This window comes from Engystomops pustulosus, chromosome 5, assembly GCF_040894005.1.
Source record: "Engystomops pustulosus chromosome 5, aEngPut4.maternal, whole genome shotgun sequence".
In the NCBI taxonomy this organism is placed as follows: domain Eukaryota; kingdom Metazoa; phylum Chordata; class Amphibia; order Anura; family Leptodactylidae; genus Engystomops; species Engystomops pustulosus.
Window position 1 is genome coordinate 90,992,609 of NC_092415.1, and position 19,959 is coordinate 91,012,567.

Genomic DNA, 19,959 nt, shown 5'->3' on the forward strand with positions numbered 1-19,959 from the left:
TCATCTGATAAATCTCCTCATCAAACATATCATATGTTGTGTAAGAAGTAACTTGTATTTTACATTATTAATCATTCTTGCTCTATATTAATTATGGGTTGCTGAATATGATATATGTTATTTGGAATGCTGCATATAATTAGTTTAGGACAGTGATGGCGAACCTTTTACAGACAGAGTGCCCAAACTACACCCAAAATACACTTATTTACCATGAAGTGCCAGCATAGAATTCTATACAGTAACTTATTGCTTCCTGTTCTTCCACATCTTTCAATTGTATTGGCCGTCTGAGGCCAACAATATAGATGACAGAAGGAAGGCAAATTCAAACTATCATTGTAGCTTCTCTGTACAGGAAGAAATGGTGGGTCCAGCAAGATGACCTCCAAAGATAAAGCAGTTCTGTTAACATCTTTTTACTTTTCCCGCAGTTCCAAACAGCCAATAAAGTGTCACTTTAAAATAGTGCCGAGAGCAGCATCTCTTAAATTGAAGATTCAGTGTTTGGTGAACTCTGCCCTTGGACAATGGTCTGAGTGCCCACAGAAAGGGCTCCGAGTGCCACCTCTGGCACCCGTGCCATAGGTTCGCCACCACTGGTTTAGGAGATCAGGGGTAATAGGTTATAACTATGTATGTAAAACTCTAGGCTGGTTGAGGGTCCACAATCTTTAGTCCAGGACCCATGGATGCCTTAGTCCACCACTGGGATTATTACAAAAAATTCCACAAAGTTTGTTGCCCAAATTCTCCCTAGTTTTCTGATTTCCTATACGTGTGGTAAACTGCTGTATGGGCCCGGCACAGAATGGAAGGAGTGCCATTTAGAGCAGATTTGCCTTGTCACATTGTAGAGGCTATAATTTTTTTTGTGGGCATATGGGGCTTATTTTTAGCTGGATGAGATGCATAGCCACAGAAGAGGATGAGAAGAGGAGAGCTGCTCGGGAACTGGGACAGGTGAGTATGTGGTTTTTTTTTTAAACAAGGAAAAGAGGACAGGAGGGGGATACAATTTGAGGGTATGAGAGGGGGCCCACACTATAGGTCAATATGAGAGGGGGCCCAGAATTTTGTAGTGGGATATGTGAAGGGGCCCACAATATTGGTGTAAGAGAGGGGAGAACAATATAGAAGGGGCTACGAAAGGGGGCCTGCAATATGGGGTATGAAATGGGGCCCACAATATGGGGGTATGCATGGGGGCCACACTATAAGGGATAAATAAGAGATGCCACTATATGAGGAGATGAGAGGCAGAAATATAAGGAGGAGATGAGAGGGGCCACCATATAAAGAGGAGATGAGTGGGGCAACAATATGAAGGGGAAATTAGAGGCACCACAATATGAAGGGAAATTGAGAGGCCACAATATGAGGGTGTGATGAAAGGATACAATATGAAGAGATGAGAGGGTCCACAATAGGAGGAGGAGATGAGAGATGCCACAATATGAGGATATGAGAGGGAGAAATATAAGGAGGAGATAAGTGGGGCAACAATATAAAGGGGAAATTAGAGGTGCCACAATATGAAGGGAAATTGAGAGCCCATAATATGAGGGGGAGATGAGAGGACACAATATGAAGAGATGAGGGGGGCCACAATATGAGGAGGAAATGAGAGGGCTACAATATGAGGAGGAGATGAGAGGAGCCACAATATGAGGGGGAGATGAGAGGACACCATATAAGGAGAAAATGAGAGGGCTACAATATGAGGAGGAGATGAGAGGGGCCACAATATGAAGGGGCAATGAGAGGCCACAATATGAGTGAGGGATGAGAGGGCCCACAATATGAGGAGGAGATGAGAGGGGGCACAATATGAGGATGAAACCCTGGACATAACCCCGTTGAATGCATTAATGAGAAAGATCTATAAAAGATGGTCATACTGCTGCTATCATCAGTATTTAACCACTGTAGACTACATTCACCAATTAAAGTGAAATTTATAGTGAGAACTGGCAGATTATTCTAAAGTGTAACACAACTTTAAACGAAATATATTGCATATATTGAAAGAAGATTATAATAGTAAACTTTGTAATATACTTTATTAAGTAAATATGTTCCTAAGGACTTCTTTTTCCTATGCCTTTTTTATGTATAAGCAGTTTGTATAAATCAGATTTCTGTTGTGTATACAATTGACAGCTGAAAGATAAGGAACCTGATAAAGTGTCTAATGATTTAACGCTATACAGACCAAGCTGATTCAAGCAGATAGTCCAAGCTGGATAATTTCTGGGAATGGAAAGAGTTAATCAATGCTCCCTAACCTCACCCAAAGAAAACACACAAAGCTCAAATAATAAAATAGAAGAACATCTGAATGATTACAAAACATTTGTCTCTAGATGATATAACATTTTTTCTAAGCATCTCAAACATACAGTAGGAAAGTCAACAAATGTTCACCTCCTCTTTCCCGATTTTAGATTAAGGCTTTATGTTGGGGATGAAATTTCCTGTGAACCCAATGTGATTTGTAGCTGTGTGCTAGAACAACAATTTCCTGGGAGATGTATTGGGCAAAGGTTCATAATCCAGGCTTATAAAGACCTAATCATACAGTTTCACTCACATTCTCCCTTTTCTGCTTTGTATCATAGGGTTTATATAATCTCTGTTTGTTTTGTCTATGCAGAAAGAATTTCCTGTTCCTGAGCAGTTCAAGACATCATGGGATGGCTCCAAGCTGGTCACTGAACCCGCAGAAATGATGGGCTAATCTGTTACTGTAATTGTGTACATGCTTCAGCCTCACCAGATGGAGAATGCTGACTGCGCTTGTGGCACTCTGCATGTACCCATTAAGTATGTGGAACAAAAAAAAAGAAGCATTGTAGTGGGCATTTAATAAGGCATCATGTCCTCCAAGAAACCATTTAAAATAACTCATACATCTGAAATTTACAGTGTTAACAAGATATTATTCATATTACAGATTATTTATCAAAAAAGATTTACTGCCAGGAGGACACAATACTCGTTTAATGCATTATCGCCCTGACTATCAATGCAGCATTTAGAAAGTATACCATGCGTTACATACTTTTACCTCAACAACACTTCAGAGAGTTCCATCTACATTACTGAACTAATAAGGAGTTACCAATTGCCTCTAGATACAGCACAAAATCATTCTGAACCATTTTTGATAGCAAAATAATAAGTTTGATTTTGTTTCTCTTACCCCTAAGTAAACATCTTAACCTTAGTGACGTGACCTGAAAAGGCTCTAGTGACCGGGCATTTTAAGCAAATTTTCCTAAGCCGTGGTTCAAGGGGCATAACTTTTTTTTTGCATGCTACCTTAAAATTTTTTTGTTGGGTTTTTTTCAGGACACATATAGCTAGTTAAAATGTAAAAATTTAAAATTTATTTGAATTTGAATTTTTTTTAGGTCTTTTTGATACATAATATATATAGTCTTGGGCAAATGGGGAAACTATGGCAATGTTTTTTGTAGTGTAGCGGTGGATTTTTTTTTATATGGGGAAATGTATTTCTTTTAATATTCATTAATATTTTTAGTGTATGTGTGTTTTTACTTTATATGTCCCCCAGTTCATAAAAGACCACTGGGGCACATTTTCACTTTTTTTTTCTTCAAATTTTACTTTATTTTATTTTAATTTTTTTTCTGTTTTCCCCTATAACTGGGGCATCTATAAGAGCCTCAGTTGCAGAAGAAAACCACCACCTGTCACTGGTGGTGCTGATCAGAGATAGACAGGGTCTGGATCAGAGATGGACTGGATCTGCACTGGGTCCTGCTCCACCGGCTAGCGAGGGAGCAGTAGAGAACTGAAGTGGCGTCCAAAGACGTCGCTGCAGACTCCGGACCAGCGCCCGCTGACGTCTAAAGTCAGTGGGCGATCCAAAACAGGTTAATCCATATCATTAACCCCCAATTATTAAATTATTGTGAATTTCTTGATCTATCAATGGAGGGTTTGAGTGGAACATTCCTTACAAATGTGTGAGTCAGAGTTGGATGGAATAGGTAAACAGTAAAGGAAACAAAGAAATACTGAGCAAAATGAAGGTTGTACAGTTGTTTGGTTGCTCATGTATTATGACCAGAAAGAATATAAATTGTATAACCACACTACTTTGTATTGCACAATTAGTTTTTAAATGGAGCTGTTATATATTTTGGTACTGTTTGTGCAGTGTTGATATTATTTGCGCAGGAGTGTTACCTAAGCACTGTAGTATACTAATCTTGAAGTGTATTGTGGTAGCTGAACTTAATGCAGTTGTTTTTTATGCAATTGAATGGAACTGTATGACACTGTTGTTTATGCACCATAATGTATGCTGCTGTCAATTAGGTTCTGTATGCTCTGGTTATTTGTACACTGTGAGAACTTTAAGAACTATGAAGATATTTGGCAGGCCCCACCGAGAATATCTGTGAAGGTGTATACTACTTGGACACACATAGATAGAACAAAATGACCCCCATTAAGTAAACACCAAAGGGTTGATAATTTTTATATTCAATATGGCTTTAGTGTTCAAAAATTGTAAAATACAAGGAATAGAAGCAAAGGCAAAAAGCCCACACCACATGTCAGATACAATATGGGTAAGCAAACATACCTGCAGGTTTGCAATGTAATAATAATAATAATGATACCTTTATTTATATAGCACCAACAGATTACATAACATAAACATGACGCAACAAAATTCATGTGCAACATAACAGAACTAAAAAACTATTGAGAAAAGGCATCCTGGATAGTTTCAAAAGTGAATGACAACATATCATTGAAACAGAACAGAGAGCCACATATTCCCTATACCACAACTGTTATACTATATTCTGACCAGCAAATTAATTTACTGGGCTACAAGGTTTGTCTCTAGACATAAGGAACTCAAATTATTAATGCTATGCTTCTTCCTAGTTTACCTAAACATAGATATCATTGACCAACAGTTATTATAGTGTTTGCACCAGTTTTATGTCTGACTTTGCCCTGAAAAGAACATGCAACCTGCTTGCGTAATTATAAAGTGGTGTGTTGTGGCTGCTCTTTGTCCTACAAGACAGAAAAATGTGCACCTAAAGGGGGTTGTTAGTGCTTAGTCAGAGTTTGTGCCACATTTATTACTCACGTGCGCCATTATTCTGCAACATAAACAAAGTGCACCAAGAAAAAGTTGGTGCATACTTCTAGAGCAGTACAGGGGGCGCCAGATTCATGACTTTGCATCAGTTTTGATGAAACTGGTGCAGTTAGTACACATAGGGGCACATTTACTTACTCGTCCAGAGGAGTTCACAGAAAAGTGCATTGTCCGACGAGAATGCACCATGCCGCGATTCACTAAGCTTGTGCGCCCGATATCATGCACGTGTCGTTTCCCGCTCAGGTCCTCCGGAGTTTATCTTTTTTCTTCCTGGTGCATGAAAGTGCTTGATCTTGTGACACAATTTGAATGTTAAATACCACGCTCAGTCCGAATTAGTCGGATCGTCCGACGGCACGCCCCCCGATTTCTGTCGCATGAAAGCCAGCGCAGCTGCAGCAAAATCCGATCGTGTGTGACACATTCCCGTTAAATACCTGTCACAGTTGTGCAATCCCCGAAAACGTTGGAAAATACGACGAAAGTGCGGCCGCGGACCCTTAGTAAATAAACATGTTGGTCATTGTATCTAATTGGACACATGGACTATTTAATTGTAAAAGAAAAACATGAAAAAAGACGGTACTTGTCTAAGACATGAAACAACTATTTTGGCTGTAACCCCTCATGAGTGCACACAAGAAGTGAAGAGAATGACAAGCAAGTTCCAACTGAAAATCAGGGCAATCCTGTTCATTTTCATTTCTGGTCATGCAACTTAAGTCTCAGTTTATGTTTAAAAAGATACATTATTATTATTATTATTATTATTATTAATATTACTGCTTGCATTTATTCAGTATAGATTTATTTTAGATGGTTTGTAGGAGGACATGCTTCACACTCCTGTTATGGGGAACCTTTTAGCAGAAACTGACCCAATAAACCGCTACCAGTATGTTATAAAGCAGATAAACCTTCCAGATCATGTTTCTTTCATGGTGGAGTGTGCTGACATCATCCAGAAAATAGATTTAAAGTCAATTGTAAAACTGCTGTATCAGTCATGAGGTGCAGAGTTTAGCATTGAAGTCCAGCTCTCCCCGTCTCAGAATGTCCTGTCTGTTTTAAGGGAGTCCCTCAATGCGGGACCATAAATTTCATAGGGACATTGTGAGGCAAGGGGAACTTAACTTTAGTGCTAAACTCTCTGCATCCCTGACTTTATACAACCAATTTACATCTAACTTCAAAGTTTATTTTCTGGATAGTGCCGTCATACTGAGCCATGAAAGAAACATGATCCAGAAGGTGTTTTTATACTGATAGTGGTTTATTATGTTAATTTCTGCTGACAGGTTCCCTTTTTGTGCCCACAAAGTAGTAATCTTTGCACTTTTATTAACATGCTTTTTTACTTGCAAATTTACATTCATCTATGTTCTTTGTACTGTGGGGGATTTGTAGAAAGCAACCCACTACAATACACGTGATAAATGTACAAATGTGTTTTTTACTAGCAATCTTCAAATATAACATAGTGTCAAGAGTTTATGCTGTTAAACAACTGAAAAATTCGAGAGATAATAATATTTATGTTGGAAATTTTTTCACTTTGAAAAATCAATTTTTTTCACCTCAACTTAAAAAAAAAACTATGTTTTTATGGTCAAAATTGGGATCTAAAAAGCGTGATTTAGATTTAGCTGTGCATTAGATTCACAGAAAGCAGATGTATCATTTTTCCTTCCCCATATAAGTGGTTGAATATGGCACCTTACTCCAGTACCGGAATAAGTATTTCACCATGAGTGCAGCTGTTTGGCGCAGATCTCTACATTAGATAATAAAAGGGATGTTAGATACAGATGTGTTAATCAGTTGTTCTAACAGCACCCCTTTAAATACTCTGCATTGTTAAATTTATTATTTTGTGCTGCAAGTTTTCTGGCGTCTGACTTTTGTATGTAGTTTCTCAGTGTGATTTTGCATTACGGTGCATGGCCTTAATAAATTTGGCTTAATTAAATTGGTTGTTGAAGGGGAGTAGAAGTTTATATATTTGATTTTGACAAGTCTATTTGTTCCTCCAAAAATTGGCTACAAATAGGTCTATAATATAAAACGACAGTGAATCTGTCGGGATCCAAAGGTCGCGCCAAAACAATGTGTAAGGGGATTGGAAAAAGTCTATTGTGGCGCTGACAGTCAGTAAATCTGTTGAAACAAAAGCAAAGAAAAACAGAGCACCACTCAAAAAAACAGTGGTGAGGGTAATAATAAGTCCCCCCCCCCCCCAAAGAGTCCGTCCAATGTGGAAAAACCTTGACAATAAGCCACAGTCAAAGGTGACACAATGCACATAATTATTTTACTATTTGATTTTTGATGAAGATTTTAAAAGTTTTTGACTGACTGAACACATCTTCATTTGTCAGAAATAATGAAAAAATTTAAAATAAGTTGTTTACCAAGTGCATTACATTTTAGCTTGTTTTCACATTGTAGATATTGGATTTATAAACAACTGTGCAATATTCATTTTTCCCTGCGCACCAGGGCGATCCTTTGGACCTGTGAATTGACGTATCCAAAGAAATACTTAAAATATGAGTAAACTAAACTATGTATGATATTATATTTGTTTTTTTTTTACAGCAATACAACATTTATAGTAAATGAGTAAACTGTAAAAACACAGATAACCTAAAGTATATCTTAAAACATGGTCACTGTGTTTATTTACACAACGATTTTGCCGAGTCCCAAAAACAGTTTTAGCGAGTCCAGACTGATATATACAGACAGACAATCACACAGAATATAAAAGTGGAATTGCAAGCTACTTGTATAGTCAGGTTCATACTGTCTTGTGTTTAGCTGGAAGAATAGTGATTAAAAAAAAACAGGTAGACAGACGCGCTGTTCAGTTTTAGATCAAAATAATGTATTTATTGGGTACATATAACCCACAAATTGTTTTAGGAATGCACCATTCCCTTTGTCAGGTCCACATCACTAAAATTAGCATGTAAAATGACATGTAAACATATATAAGTATATAATTCATATATAGAATGATATATAATGTAAAATATATGAATACATTCATTGTCTCAAATCAATAATAAACAAAATGAATCTATGAATCACATTTGAGATAAATACATTAATAGATATATAAATAAATATAGGGGGATTTCCTATTTTGGATAAAACAAAAATACACATGCATTATATACACTCACCGGCCACTTTATTAGGTACACCATGCTAGTAACGGGTTGGACCCCCTTTTGCCTTCAGAACTGCCTTAATTCTTCGTGGCATAGATTCAACAAGGTCCTGGAAGCATTCCTCAGAGATTTTGGTCCATATTGACATGATGGCATCACACAGTTGCCGCAGATTTTTCGGCTGCACATCCATGATGTGAATCTTCCGTTCCACCACATCCCAAAGATGCTCTATTGGATTGAGATCTGGTGACTGTGGAGGCCATTTGAGTACAGTGAACTCATTGTCATGTTCAAGAAACCAGTCTGAGATGATTCCAGCTTTATGACATGGCGCATTATCCTGCTGAAAGTAGCCATCAGATGTTGGGTACATTGTGGTCATAAAGGGATGGACATGGTCAGCAACAATACTCAGGTAGGCTGTGGCGTTGCAACGATGCTCTATTGGTACCAAGGGGCCCAAAGTGTACCAAGAAAATATTCCCCACACCATTACACCACCACCACCAGCCTGAACCGTTGATACAAGGCAGGATGGATCCATGCTTTCATGTTGTTGACGCCAAATTCTGACCCTACCATCCGAATGTCGCAGCAGAAATCAAGACTCATCAGACCAGGCAACGTTTTTCCAATCTTCTACTGTGCAATTTCGATGAGCTTGTGCAAATTGTAGCCTCAGTTTCCTGTTCTTAGCTGAAAGGAGTGGCACCCGGTGTGGTCTTCTGCTGCTGTAGCCCATCTGCCTCAAAGTTCGACGTACTGTGCGTTCAGAGATGCTCTTCTGCCTACCTTGGTTGTAACGGGTGGCGATTTGAGTCACTGTTGCCTTTCTATCAGCTCGAACCAGTCTGCCCATTCTCCTCTGACCTCTGGCATCAACAAGGCATTTCCGCCCACAGAACTGCCGCTCACTGGATGTTTTTTCTTTTTCGGACCATTCTCTGTAAACCCTAGAGATGGTTGTGCGTGAAAATCCCAGTAGATCAGCAGTTTCTGAAATACTCAGACCAGCCCTTCTGGCACCAACAACCATGCCATGTTCAAAGGCACTCAAATCACCTTTCTTCCCCATACTGATGCTCGGTTTGAACTGCAGGAGATTGTCTTGACCATGTCTACATGCCTAAATGCACTGAGTTGCCGCCATGTGATTGGCTGATTAGAAATTGGCCGGTGAGTGTATATATATATATATATATATATATATATATATATATATATATGAAATTAAAAATAAATGAATTAATTAATTGATACATTGTACAGTGCATTCATTAAGTTCATACAAGGTGTAGATGGATACTTCTCACACGAGGTGGCGGCATTATAATGCAGAAATAACCTTAAATGGAGTAGTGGACAGGGTTGGTCGCAAGCTGTTACCGAGTATAAGGGTTTTTTTTTAATGCTCCTTATTTCCCATTGTCGTTCCGCATCTTAACCCCTTATCACCGACACTAGTTTTCAGCTCAATGACCAGACTTGATTTTTCAAATCTGACATGTATCATGATAATTGGTTATAACTTTGGAACGCTTTAACATATCCTGGTGATTTGGAGACTGTTTTCTCGTGACACACTGCACTTCATGTTAGTTCTAAATTTAAGTAATAAGTTTTGCATTTCGTTCTGAAAAAAAGTGAAAATTTGGGAAAAGTTTCTAAAAATTCTTCATTTTCCAATTTTGAAATGTTCTGCTTTCCAGACAGGAAGTAAAACTACCCAAAAAGCTTGATAATTAACATTTACGGAATGTCTTCTTGGGATGATATTTTATGCGTCCTCTCATTTTTCTACGATGTTATGAGGTGCAGAACTTTAGGTGCGATTTTTCTCATTTTCATGCAAATTGCTAAAACTCACATTTTGAGGGACAACTCAGCTTTCAAGTGACTTTGTAATGCCTATATGATAATAAAATCCCATAAATTACCCCGCTATAGAAACTTCACCCCTCAATGTATGTAAAACAACTTCTATTAAGTCTATTAACCCTTTAAGGGTTTCACGTGGGTTAAAACAATATGGACCTGCGATTTAGAAACTTTTGAATTTTTTTGGAAAATACATTAATTTAGGCCAAAACTGACAGTTTCATAATAAATAAAATGATGAAATCAAATCAAAATCAAAATCATCCATTTTTATTTTGGATTTTTAGCACTTTTTTTCCCCGCTCACCGTAACGTAAAAATAATATTTTATCTTTAGTCTCTGGTTCATTACGATTGCGGTGATACCTCATTTATATCGTTTTTCTTATCTTTGCTCAATTTTACTGAGCAAAACCAAAATTGGAGAAAATCGCATTGTTTTTACTATTGACAACTTTTCAGGGCCATAACTTTTGTATTTTTCTGTTGTCAGTTCTGGTTGAGGGCTTATTTTTTGCGAAAAGAGTTGTTCTATTCAGTTGTATCATATTAGGGAATGTAGCTTTTTTTATCACTTTTTAGAACATTTTTTGTGATGGTGTTTGATGAAAAATTGTATATTATGGAAGTTTTTCGTAGTTTTTTTTTTCGTCGTTCACCGAGCGGGTTCAATATTGATTTAGATTTATTGTACAGATTAATACGGACGCGGTGATACCAAATATGTACATTTTTCGTGTGTTTTTGTGTTTTATATACTGTATTTGCATTATATGTGTAACTGGGGAGATTATGAGACTTTATTTTATTTATTAAATTATTATTATAAAATGATTTACTCTTTTTTTTTTTTTACTTTCATACATTTTCCACCTTTTGGCTTGATCAAGCGATCATCCGCGCATGCTCAGTTACATACACCCGGGGCAGCGGCAAGAGGGATCGGATCCCCCGGTAAGCACACCGGGGCGACCAACGTGGGACACACTTGCACGCCGAGGTCATTCTTGTAAGGGGTTAAACACCCAGGTTCGGAGTTTTTCCGATCCCGGGTGTTAGTGCCGGGTCTGGGCTGTGATATCACAGCCCGACACCGGCACTATACTGACCCGATGTCCCAAAATCTTCTTCTGACGCGGCGCCGTAGAAAGGCGTCGCGTCAGAATAAGTACCCTTAATGACCGACGTAGATTCCCGATAGGGCGGTCATTGAGGGGTTAATGAGTTCCATTCTCAACATTATTGAATTTAGGAGCTCCAGTCATTCCATTTAGTTAGTTTCACATTACAGTGCCGCCACCTAGTGTCAGAAGTATCCATTTACACTTTGGATATTACCACCTTTGAACTCTAATTGATGAACTTTGAAACATCAGCTGTGTGTTCTCTATGCGAAAAGACTGCACCAGTCGCACCTATGTTTAACATCTGTTCAATTTCTTCCTTTTTGCGAAGTTTTTGCACAGGAAATTCTCAGATACCTCAAACATAAAATTGAGCAAAAACTTCAAAACTGAGCAAAAACATTCAAATTGTGCAAGTTTGAGAAAAATCTTCCCCCCTTTAGTAGCAATGGACCCACATACATACATACCGACTATGTGGTGTAGTTTTGTGATTAAATTTGCGTTCTTTTGAAAATTCTTAGTTGATAAATGTGGTGTTGCACACTCTGTGGTGTATTTTTCACGCCATTGCGTGACTTTAGAGTTGCAGGTTTTTTTCCTCACTAAAAAAAAACACAAACACGATGTTTGCGGAAAAATTTGCAACAATTATACGCCTAGACGCTACATAGGACTAATGATAAATCTCCTCCAATGTATCCATTGATTTATTTATTTTTTATTCCTTGTATGAGATATATATATAAATATGTATTTATGTTTTATCTAAAATAGGAAGTCCCCCTATATTTATTTATTGATGTATATATGTATGTTGTTGTATCAAATGTGTTTCAGAGATTCCTTTAGTTTTTATTGCTTTCAGATACAATTAATGTATTTATATATTTTATATTATATTATATCTCATTCTATATATGAATTATATACTTATATAAGTTTACATGTAATTTTTAAACTAATTTTAGTAATCTGGACCTGCAAAGGGAACGGTGCATTGCTGAAACGTGCTATTTGTTTAAAGGGATTTTTCCCACAAACTAAAGTTAGGCCCTATCCACAGGATAGGGCCTAACTTGCTGATTAGTGGGGATCTCAGTGCTGAGACCCCCACAGATCGCGAAAACGGACCCCTCGTACATTTGGTTGCATGAGACCATAAAAAGATCTGTCTGGTATTTCCTTGACTGGTCGCATATATTAATTATTATCATTTAAGCTGTCTATCCATTAAAATGATGTGAGGATACCAGGACCCATAGCCAGTGATTTTATAGGAAATGGTTAGCGACAGGCCCTGCAGTGGCCTCTGTTGGGAAAATGGAGAATGACATTTGTCCATGTGTGCAGTCCACTAAAGCATAATAATAACATACATAACACCCGAATGCCCTAAAAATAGCATATGGATCCCGTTTATCTTATGGGGTGCTGGAATCAATTTCTGTTATGATAGTTCTATCATGTTTCCCATGTATCCACATTAAGAAATGCAACAAACTGTGAGATCTATGGCAATTCAGACTCAACTTGTATTAAATAGCCAACCTCTTCTACAGTTTTATTTCTCCTTAATCTGAAGGGGCTATAACTAGAACTGTTTGCCTCAAAACTTTCAATTCTGATTTTCTATATGCATTTGTGAAAGTTATGAGATTTACTAACTAACTAAGGTGCGCCTTATTGAAGTCTCAGAAGTACGTTTTTTAATGGCAAGCAGAGAATCCTAAGATGTCATTCCATCTTAATATCGGATAAACACAAAAGGTATTTCAACATGGACACGCATGCATTATCAGCAAGCATCACTGACCATTCTAATGTCATGATGTATTAATGTACTCTTATATAACTTGTATATAACTGTTGAATTTGTGTGTTATTAAAATAGCCACTTCAAAAATTTGAGTTTTGTCTTTAAAAGTTTAAATAAAAACATGGGTTTTTTTTTTTATCTTTTGTGGTTTTCCATTTATTTTTGCCTCTATTCTGAATTTTGCTCAACAGTGTTCATGATATTGGAGTCATTGGGGAAACCCTACCAGATACATAATGATGCTGGCTGCCTAGGCCTATTATTGAACGCCGCCAGCTCCTGCCCTTCCTTGAAGTACACTATAGCCAGCCAGGCTCAAACGGTCACAAGCTACGTCGTGTGCCCAGACGTGGGACAGGAACACACCGGCCCACTATGCCGCTGGCTGCGACCCCTTCATGCCCACTTGGTGTGGAGATGACGTAAAGAGGAAAAAAACTGCAATGCATAATTTGCAAGGGATTGCGATTATTTCAGAGCATCTACGCCTCCCCTAATAAATGTCCACCATTGTCTCTCTCTAAAGGTCGACTAAAAAATGATGTCTAGTGCACATCACCTGGAAATGTGAGCAATTACATTTTTCTGCATTTTATTTTTATAATTTAGTAATGTTACAATATTTGTATTCATCAATACATTATGCCTGACTATTTACAAAGGATGTAATTAGCAATACAAACCACAAGATGACAGTAAACTAAAACATATAGTGGAGCAACAGAGCGAATAAAGGGTCTCCTCCATTGTCAGATTTAGGCTTTACACAACCAGACTCGATGATTGAAGGTATCCACATAAATCACCAGACAGGGAAGCAGCAGTAAAAATGCAGTGATCTAGTCCTCCCTGCTATTTGTGCATGTAATTGCATGTGTTTCAAAATGCAAGTGCTTTGAAAATGCACCTCAAAAACACCTCAAAGACACGAAAAACCCACGAAAAGAAAATGCTACATTAAGACTCTATCCAAAACCTATTTGAAAAGCCAATATGCAAAACTGATGCGTTTTACAAAATTGCAAAAAACGCAATGAAAAAAATGCACCAAAAACGTACATGTGTCACCGGTCTAAGGAAACCATGGGTCCTGGGCAGTATAAAGAGTGTGGACCCCAGCCGTTCTTGAGTTTTACAGACATAGGGCACATTTAATGTGGACATTGTGCCAGTTTTCTGTCAGACTTTACACATTCTTTAATGTGCAAACTGCTTGACTGCGCCACCCTTTTGTGTCGTGGCTGCACTATTCTTCACACGACACAAATTTTGTCACTGAAATGGGCTTTTCGGGGGTCAGTCGGACCATGATCTACATTTAACATGCAAAGTCCGACAGAAGTGTGTTGCAAGCCCCATGTTAAAAGTGCACCAAAAAAATAGGTGCACTCTGTCAGGGCAGTGCAGGGAGCGCCAGATTTAAAGGCTGGGCCACAATTCATGAATCCGGCGTCCTCTGCACAGCACACATACTGCAGTTTGCTCTGTTTTTAGTAAATGTGCCCCACAGTGTCATAACTTGCTAATTGTTCTGAATGGGTTCAGACTTCTGTGCTTGAAAACCACACCCAGAGCTGCCTGTGATTGACAGCTCCCTTTCTGATCTTTCCTTGGGAAAGCTTGGTGTGTGTTTGAGCTTGTTTTGTCTGCAGCTGTGATTTGAGTGATGGACGGCTGAACCAGTCAGTGCTGGGGGCAGTGTTCATTACTCCCTTTATATTCTGCCCAGTTCCTTCAGAGGGTTTTGGTTATTCAGTCTTTTCTCTGCTATCTAGTGCTTTTGTTATTTTGTTGTTTGATTCCCTGTGTTATTTGACCTCTGCTACGCTAACAGACCATTCTGTTGCTATATGATTCTGTACTTTTGCCGCCATCTTGGTCTTGACCCTGTTCTGTCCTATTTTGCTTTACTGTCTGCATCTGTTGTTGTCTATCAATGTCGAATCTCCAGGTGTTACTCCGCTTCCTCTGACCCAGGTTTGTTTGGTTCTGGCTTGACACTTTTCTGTAGAACATTGATTTATCTCAGATTTCCTGTTACCTGTCCGCTCCACCATCCAGCAACTGCCAGGCAAAATAAGTCTTTCCTGTCACCTTTTAGCATCACTCGAAGGACTGTTAATTAGATTCCTGATAGAGGGTTTGCCCTTGTCAGTGCAGGCTTTTCTGCTGCTGCCAGGGCCATAGACCGCAGTTACGTCACAGGGTGAGTTCACCACCACTTACCCAGTCTGACAGCTAACGCCAAGCGTGCTGGACAGGTTTCTTACATATAGATACAGCCCCTGATCCCCTGCTATATTTAGTTTTAATTTAAATTAGAGGCACATTTTTAAAAAGCCCCCACACTGTGATCCGAAAAATCTGAAATCATTGACAACAATTGATCACATTGATAACAACATGCATGTGATTTCTTTTTTGTAACATTGGTAATTATGACTAACAATGTAACACAAGTTGCTACTAACAAATCACATATGTGCCAGCGCTGATCATGGGTTTTGCTGCTTTATGCAGCAAACAGAAAGGGGCATATTTATCAGGGCCTCTGCGCCACATCAGTGCTAGCTTATTGCTAGCACTTGCCATTATTTGCCCCAATCTGCCACCTTCACACCAGTGGAGCTTGAAGGGGTGTGAAGAGGGGGGGTGCGGCTGGCAGGGCCTGGCGTAGCGAAAACGCTTCGCAGAACCCTGCCCGAAACATCAAGAGGCTGAAGTGCTGTGCAGCGGCGGGGCTATCATACGCCGCCGCTCATATGATAAATATGGATGAAGAGGCCTCAGCCAATGTGACGTTGGAAAATGTTATGGTGCAGCAAGGGGTTAAAAGACATATACTATCAGAATTCCTGATGGTAGATGCTTGGTACGCAACTCCTTGTAGCTCTGCCCCTCTGCTGGCCATGTCTCCAAGTCAGTCAGAGCCCAGGAGAAGAAAAAGTGACTGCTGCAAGGGAACGAGGGAAGCTAAGAAGGTTTTTTTTGTTTAATACCAGGAGACAGACAGCCACAATAAGAGGAGGTTGGAGAACAGGGGCTACTGGAGGAGGCTGGAGGCTGGAAAACATGAGGCCATGGGAGGAGGCTGGAGGACAGGGGGCTACACGAGGAAGCTGGAGGACAGTAGGAGGCTGGAGGACAGGGGGCCGCATGAGGAGGCTGGAGGACAGGAGGAGGTTGGAGAACAGGGGGTTACAGGAGGAGCCTGGAGGACAGGAGGCTATATGAAGAGGCTGGAGGACAGGGGGCCACAGGAGGAGGCTGGAAAACAGGAGGCCACAGGTAGAGGATCCTGGAGGACTGGAGGCCCTTAAGCGGAGGATATAGGACAGGAGGCCACAATATGAGGGGGATAGAGAACAGGGGCAACACCATGGAGGTAGGAGTACAGATAGTATTATGTATAATTTGGGGAGATAAATAAAAGTGAGACTACAAGAGGAGGCTGGAGAACAGGGGGCCACAAGAGGAGACTTGGGAAAAGGAGGCCATAGAAGAAGGCTGGAGGACAGGGAGCCACAGGAGGAGGCTGGAGGACAGGAGCAGGCTGGAGGACAAGGGGCCACAGTACAAGGCAGGAGGCTACATGAAGAGGCTGGAAGACAGGAGGCTACAAGAAAAGGATGGAGGACAGGAGGAGAGTGGAGAACAGGGGGTTACAGGAGTAGACTGCGGGTAGATGGCCACAAGAGGAGACTGGCGAACAGGAGGCTCAAGGAGGAGGTTGGTGGACATGGGGCCACAGGAGGAGGCTGGAGGACAGGAGGCTATATGAGGAGGATGGAGGACACGGAGCCACAGGAGGAGACTGGAAGACAGGAGGTCACAGGAAGAGGATCCTGGAGGCCCTTATTAGGAGGCTGAGGACAGGAGGCCACAGGAGGATGCTGGAGAACAGGGGGCCAAAGGAAGAGGCAGGAGGACTCGAGGAGGACAAGAGAAGGAAAGGAGGAGGATGGAGGATAGGTGGCTATAGGAGGAGGCTGTAAGACAGGAAGCTACAAGAAGAGGCTGGAGGACCGAAGGATGTGGGAGAGCAAGGGGCTACAGGAGGAGGCTAGGAAACAGGGGGCCGCAGGAGGAGGCTGGAGGACAGGGGGTTACAGGAGAAGGCTGGAGGACATGGGGCCAAAGGAGAAGGCTGGAGGACATTTTTAGGCCACACTGAAACTATGGGGCAGATTTATCAAGCTGCCTAAGAGTGCTTAGTTACCCATGGCAACCAATTACAGCTCCCCTGTCAAATATTCATGAGCACTGGTACAATGAAAGCCCAGCTGGAATTGGTAACCATGGGCAACTAAGCACATTCTTACTCTTAGGCAGCTTGATAAATCTGCCCCCATGAGTTCACATTGCATTTTGAAAAGCATTGCAAAAACATAATTTTTAATAAAGGATAAAATGCAGATAAGTCTACCCAACCCCTCACAAGACACGGTAAACATATTGGAAATGATAGCGGTTGATACCATATAGCAGGATCAGATTGATAATGAGTCATATCAAAGCATTAACCATATCTGTAAACTATACATGTCACGTTATTGTTATGTATTTCAAATCTTATGTTGGAAAATTAAATAAAATGTTGTTTCAAAAAAATTAAGCTGCATTTTTCACATTGAGGCAAATTTACTACTTCACTTAACGTGGTTTACTTGTATATAATGCAAAGGGCTGCAAATTCATTAAGAATGTGCGCCAGAAATCATGAATCTGACACTTCCTGGCAACGGCCAAACAGAGTTCACCAACTTTTTTGTGGTGCATCTTTAACATAGGGCGTGCAACAGACTTTGCATGTTAAATTAATCCCCATAATTTGTGTCACATGTCTTAAATACCTGTGCAAGCAGTTTCCACTAGAAAGAACGTGCAAAGTTTGACAGAAAACTGGCGCAAAGCCCTTAGTAATGTGCCCCAATGTGTTTGCAATGCTTTTTAATTCGTTTCCGACTGCCCACAGACAAAATACGTCTTAAGGCATTTTCTTCTGCTGGGTCTCCTGACCCTAGAAAGAAGGCAGAAGTGATTTATTAAGTGATTTTGCCTTCTCCGCTCCTCACTGAATAGGATTAAAGCCTTTTGCGACAGAACTGTTGTAGTTTTCCATGGCAGCAAATCAGAGCTCAGCTTTCATTTTCCCACAGCTGTTTACAAAATTAAAGCTGAGCTCTAATTAGTTGCCACAGGTAACTAGAACTGTTCTGCTCTCAGACAATTCTGAAAAATCTCCATCATAGTGTGAAAGCTGAATAATGCCAAGTTCACAACATGCGATTATATTGTGTTTTGAAATATCTCCTCCCTGATCACAGATCCGTCTAGACGCTTGAGTCTCACAAGCACAGCAAGTGTTTTCTTTACATGGCAAACCACATGTCGCTACTTACTGAACACAAGTATCTAGGTCTACAGACTTCTCTGCTCCGGGAGGAGATTCTCTAGATGTGCTTGATATATGATTCAGAATACAATTCAATCACATCTTGTGAGCATGACCTTACCCTTTCCCACTGAGGCCTGTTTTCGTTATTGTGTTTTAATTTTTCACTTCCCACCTTCAAAAAATCTATAACTTATTTATTATTTTACAAAGCCGTGTGATGGCTTGTTTTCTGCGTAACAAATTGCTCTTCATAGTGAATGTATGAATCAATAAAAACATAAACTTATATACTCCCCCTCTGACGGCCCCAATGTTTGTTCGTTCTTCTTTCACAGCCGGCTGGGCCATGTTATCTCCCGGCCGGCGCATACTAAGATGCATCGGATGGAAGATAACATGGCCGCGCCCAGCCGGCTGTTTCCGAAGATCGAAGAAAGAAGAGGAGCCACGGGGATGACAGAAAAGGAGCCGCACTGACATCGGGGCCGCCGGAGGGTGAGTATATAAGTTTATTTTTTTATTGATTCATACATTCACTATGAAGAGCAATTTGTTACGCAGAAAACAAGCCATCACACGGCTTTGTAAAGTGCTGGGTGGGCTGGCTGTATACTACATGGGGGCAGGCTGGCTGTATATTACAGGGAGTTGGTTGGCTATATACTACTAGGGGTTTGCTGGCTATATACCAATGCATTTCCCACCCTCGGCTTATACTCGAGGCAATAGGTTTTCCCAGTTTTGGTGGTAAAATTAGGGGCCTCGGCTTATACTCGAGTATATACGGTATTTAATATTCCATTCCATGTACTGGGAAGCGGGAAAAAAATTCCAAATGCAGTGAAATTGGAAAAAAAACGCATTTACCATTTTCTTGTGGGGTTTGATTTTAAGGATTTCACTGTGCGCCCCAGATAACATGTCTACTTTATTCTTCGGGTCAGTATGTTCACAGGGATACCAAATTTGTATAGGTTTTATAATTTTTTTCATACATTTACAAGAATTAAAAACTCCTGTACAAAACTTTTTTTTTTTAATTTGACCATCTTCTGGCGATAACTTTTTCATACTTCGGTGTACAGAGCTGTGGATGGTGTCATTTTTTGTGACTTTTTATGATGTTTTCAATGCTATCATTTTTAGGACTGTACGACCTTTTGATCACTTTTTATAGAATTTTTTGATATTTTTCAAAATGGCAAAAAAGTGCCATTTTCGAATTTGGGCTCTATTTTCTGTTATGGGGTAAAACGCAGTGAAAAAATGCATTTTCGGACATGGCAGTACCTAATGTGCTTATGATTTTTACTGTTTATTTATATTTATATCAGTTCTAGGGAAAGGGGGGTGATTTGAATTTTTAGGTTTTTTTTAATATATATATTTTTTTTACTTTTGCT

The 19,959-nt window shown here is 39.8% G+C and overlaps 1 protein-coding gene across 1 annotated transcript in view; it reads left to right on the top strand.

Annotated features, from left to right (window-relative positions):
* Window positions 1-13,293, top strand: part of CAP2 (cyclase associated actin cytoskeleton regulatory protein 2) — a 98,715-nt gene extending 85,422 nt beyond the window's left edge. The window contains exon 13 of the mRNA XM_072152649.1: window positions 2,657-13,293. Within this exon, the coding sequence (XP_072008750.1) occupies window positions 2,657-2,740 (84 nt within the window). The 3' untranslated portion in view covers window positions 2,741-13,293. The remainder of the gene's footprint in view (window positions 1-2,656) is intronic.
* Window positions 13,294-19,959: the final 6,666 nt, after the last annotated feature.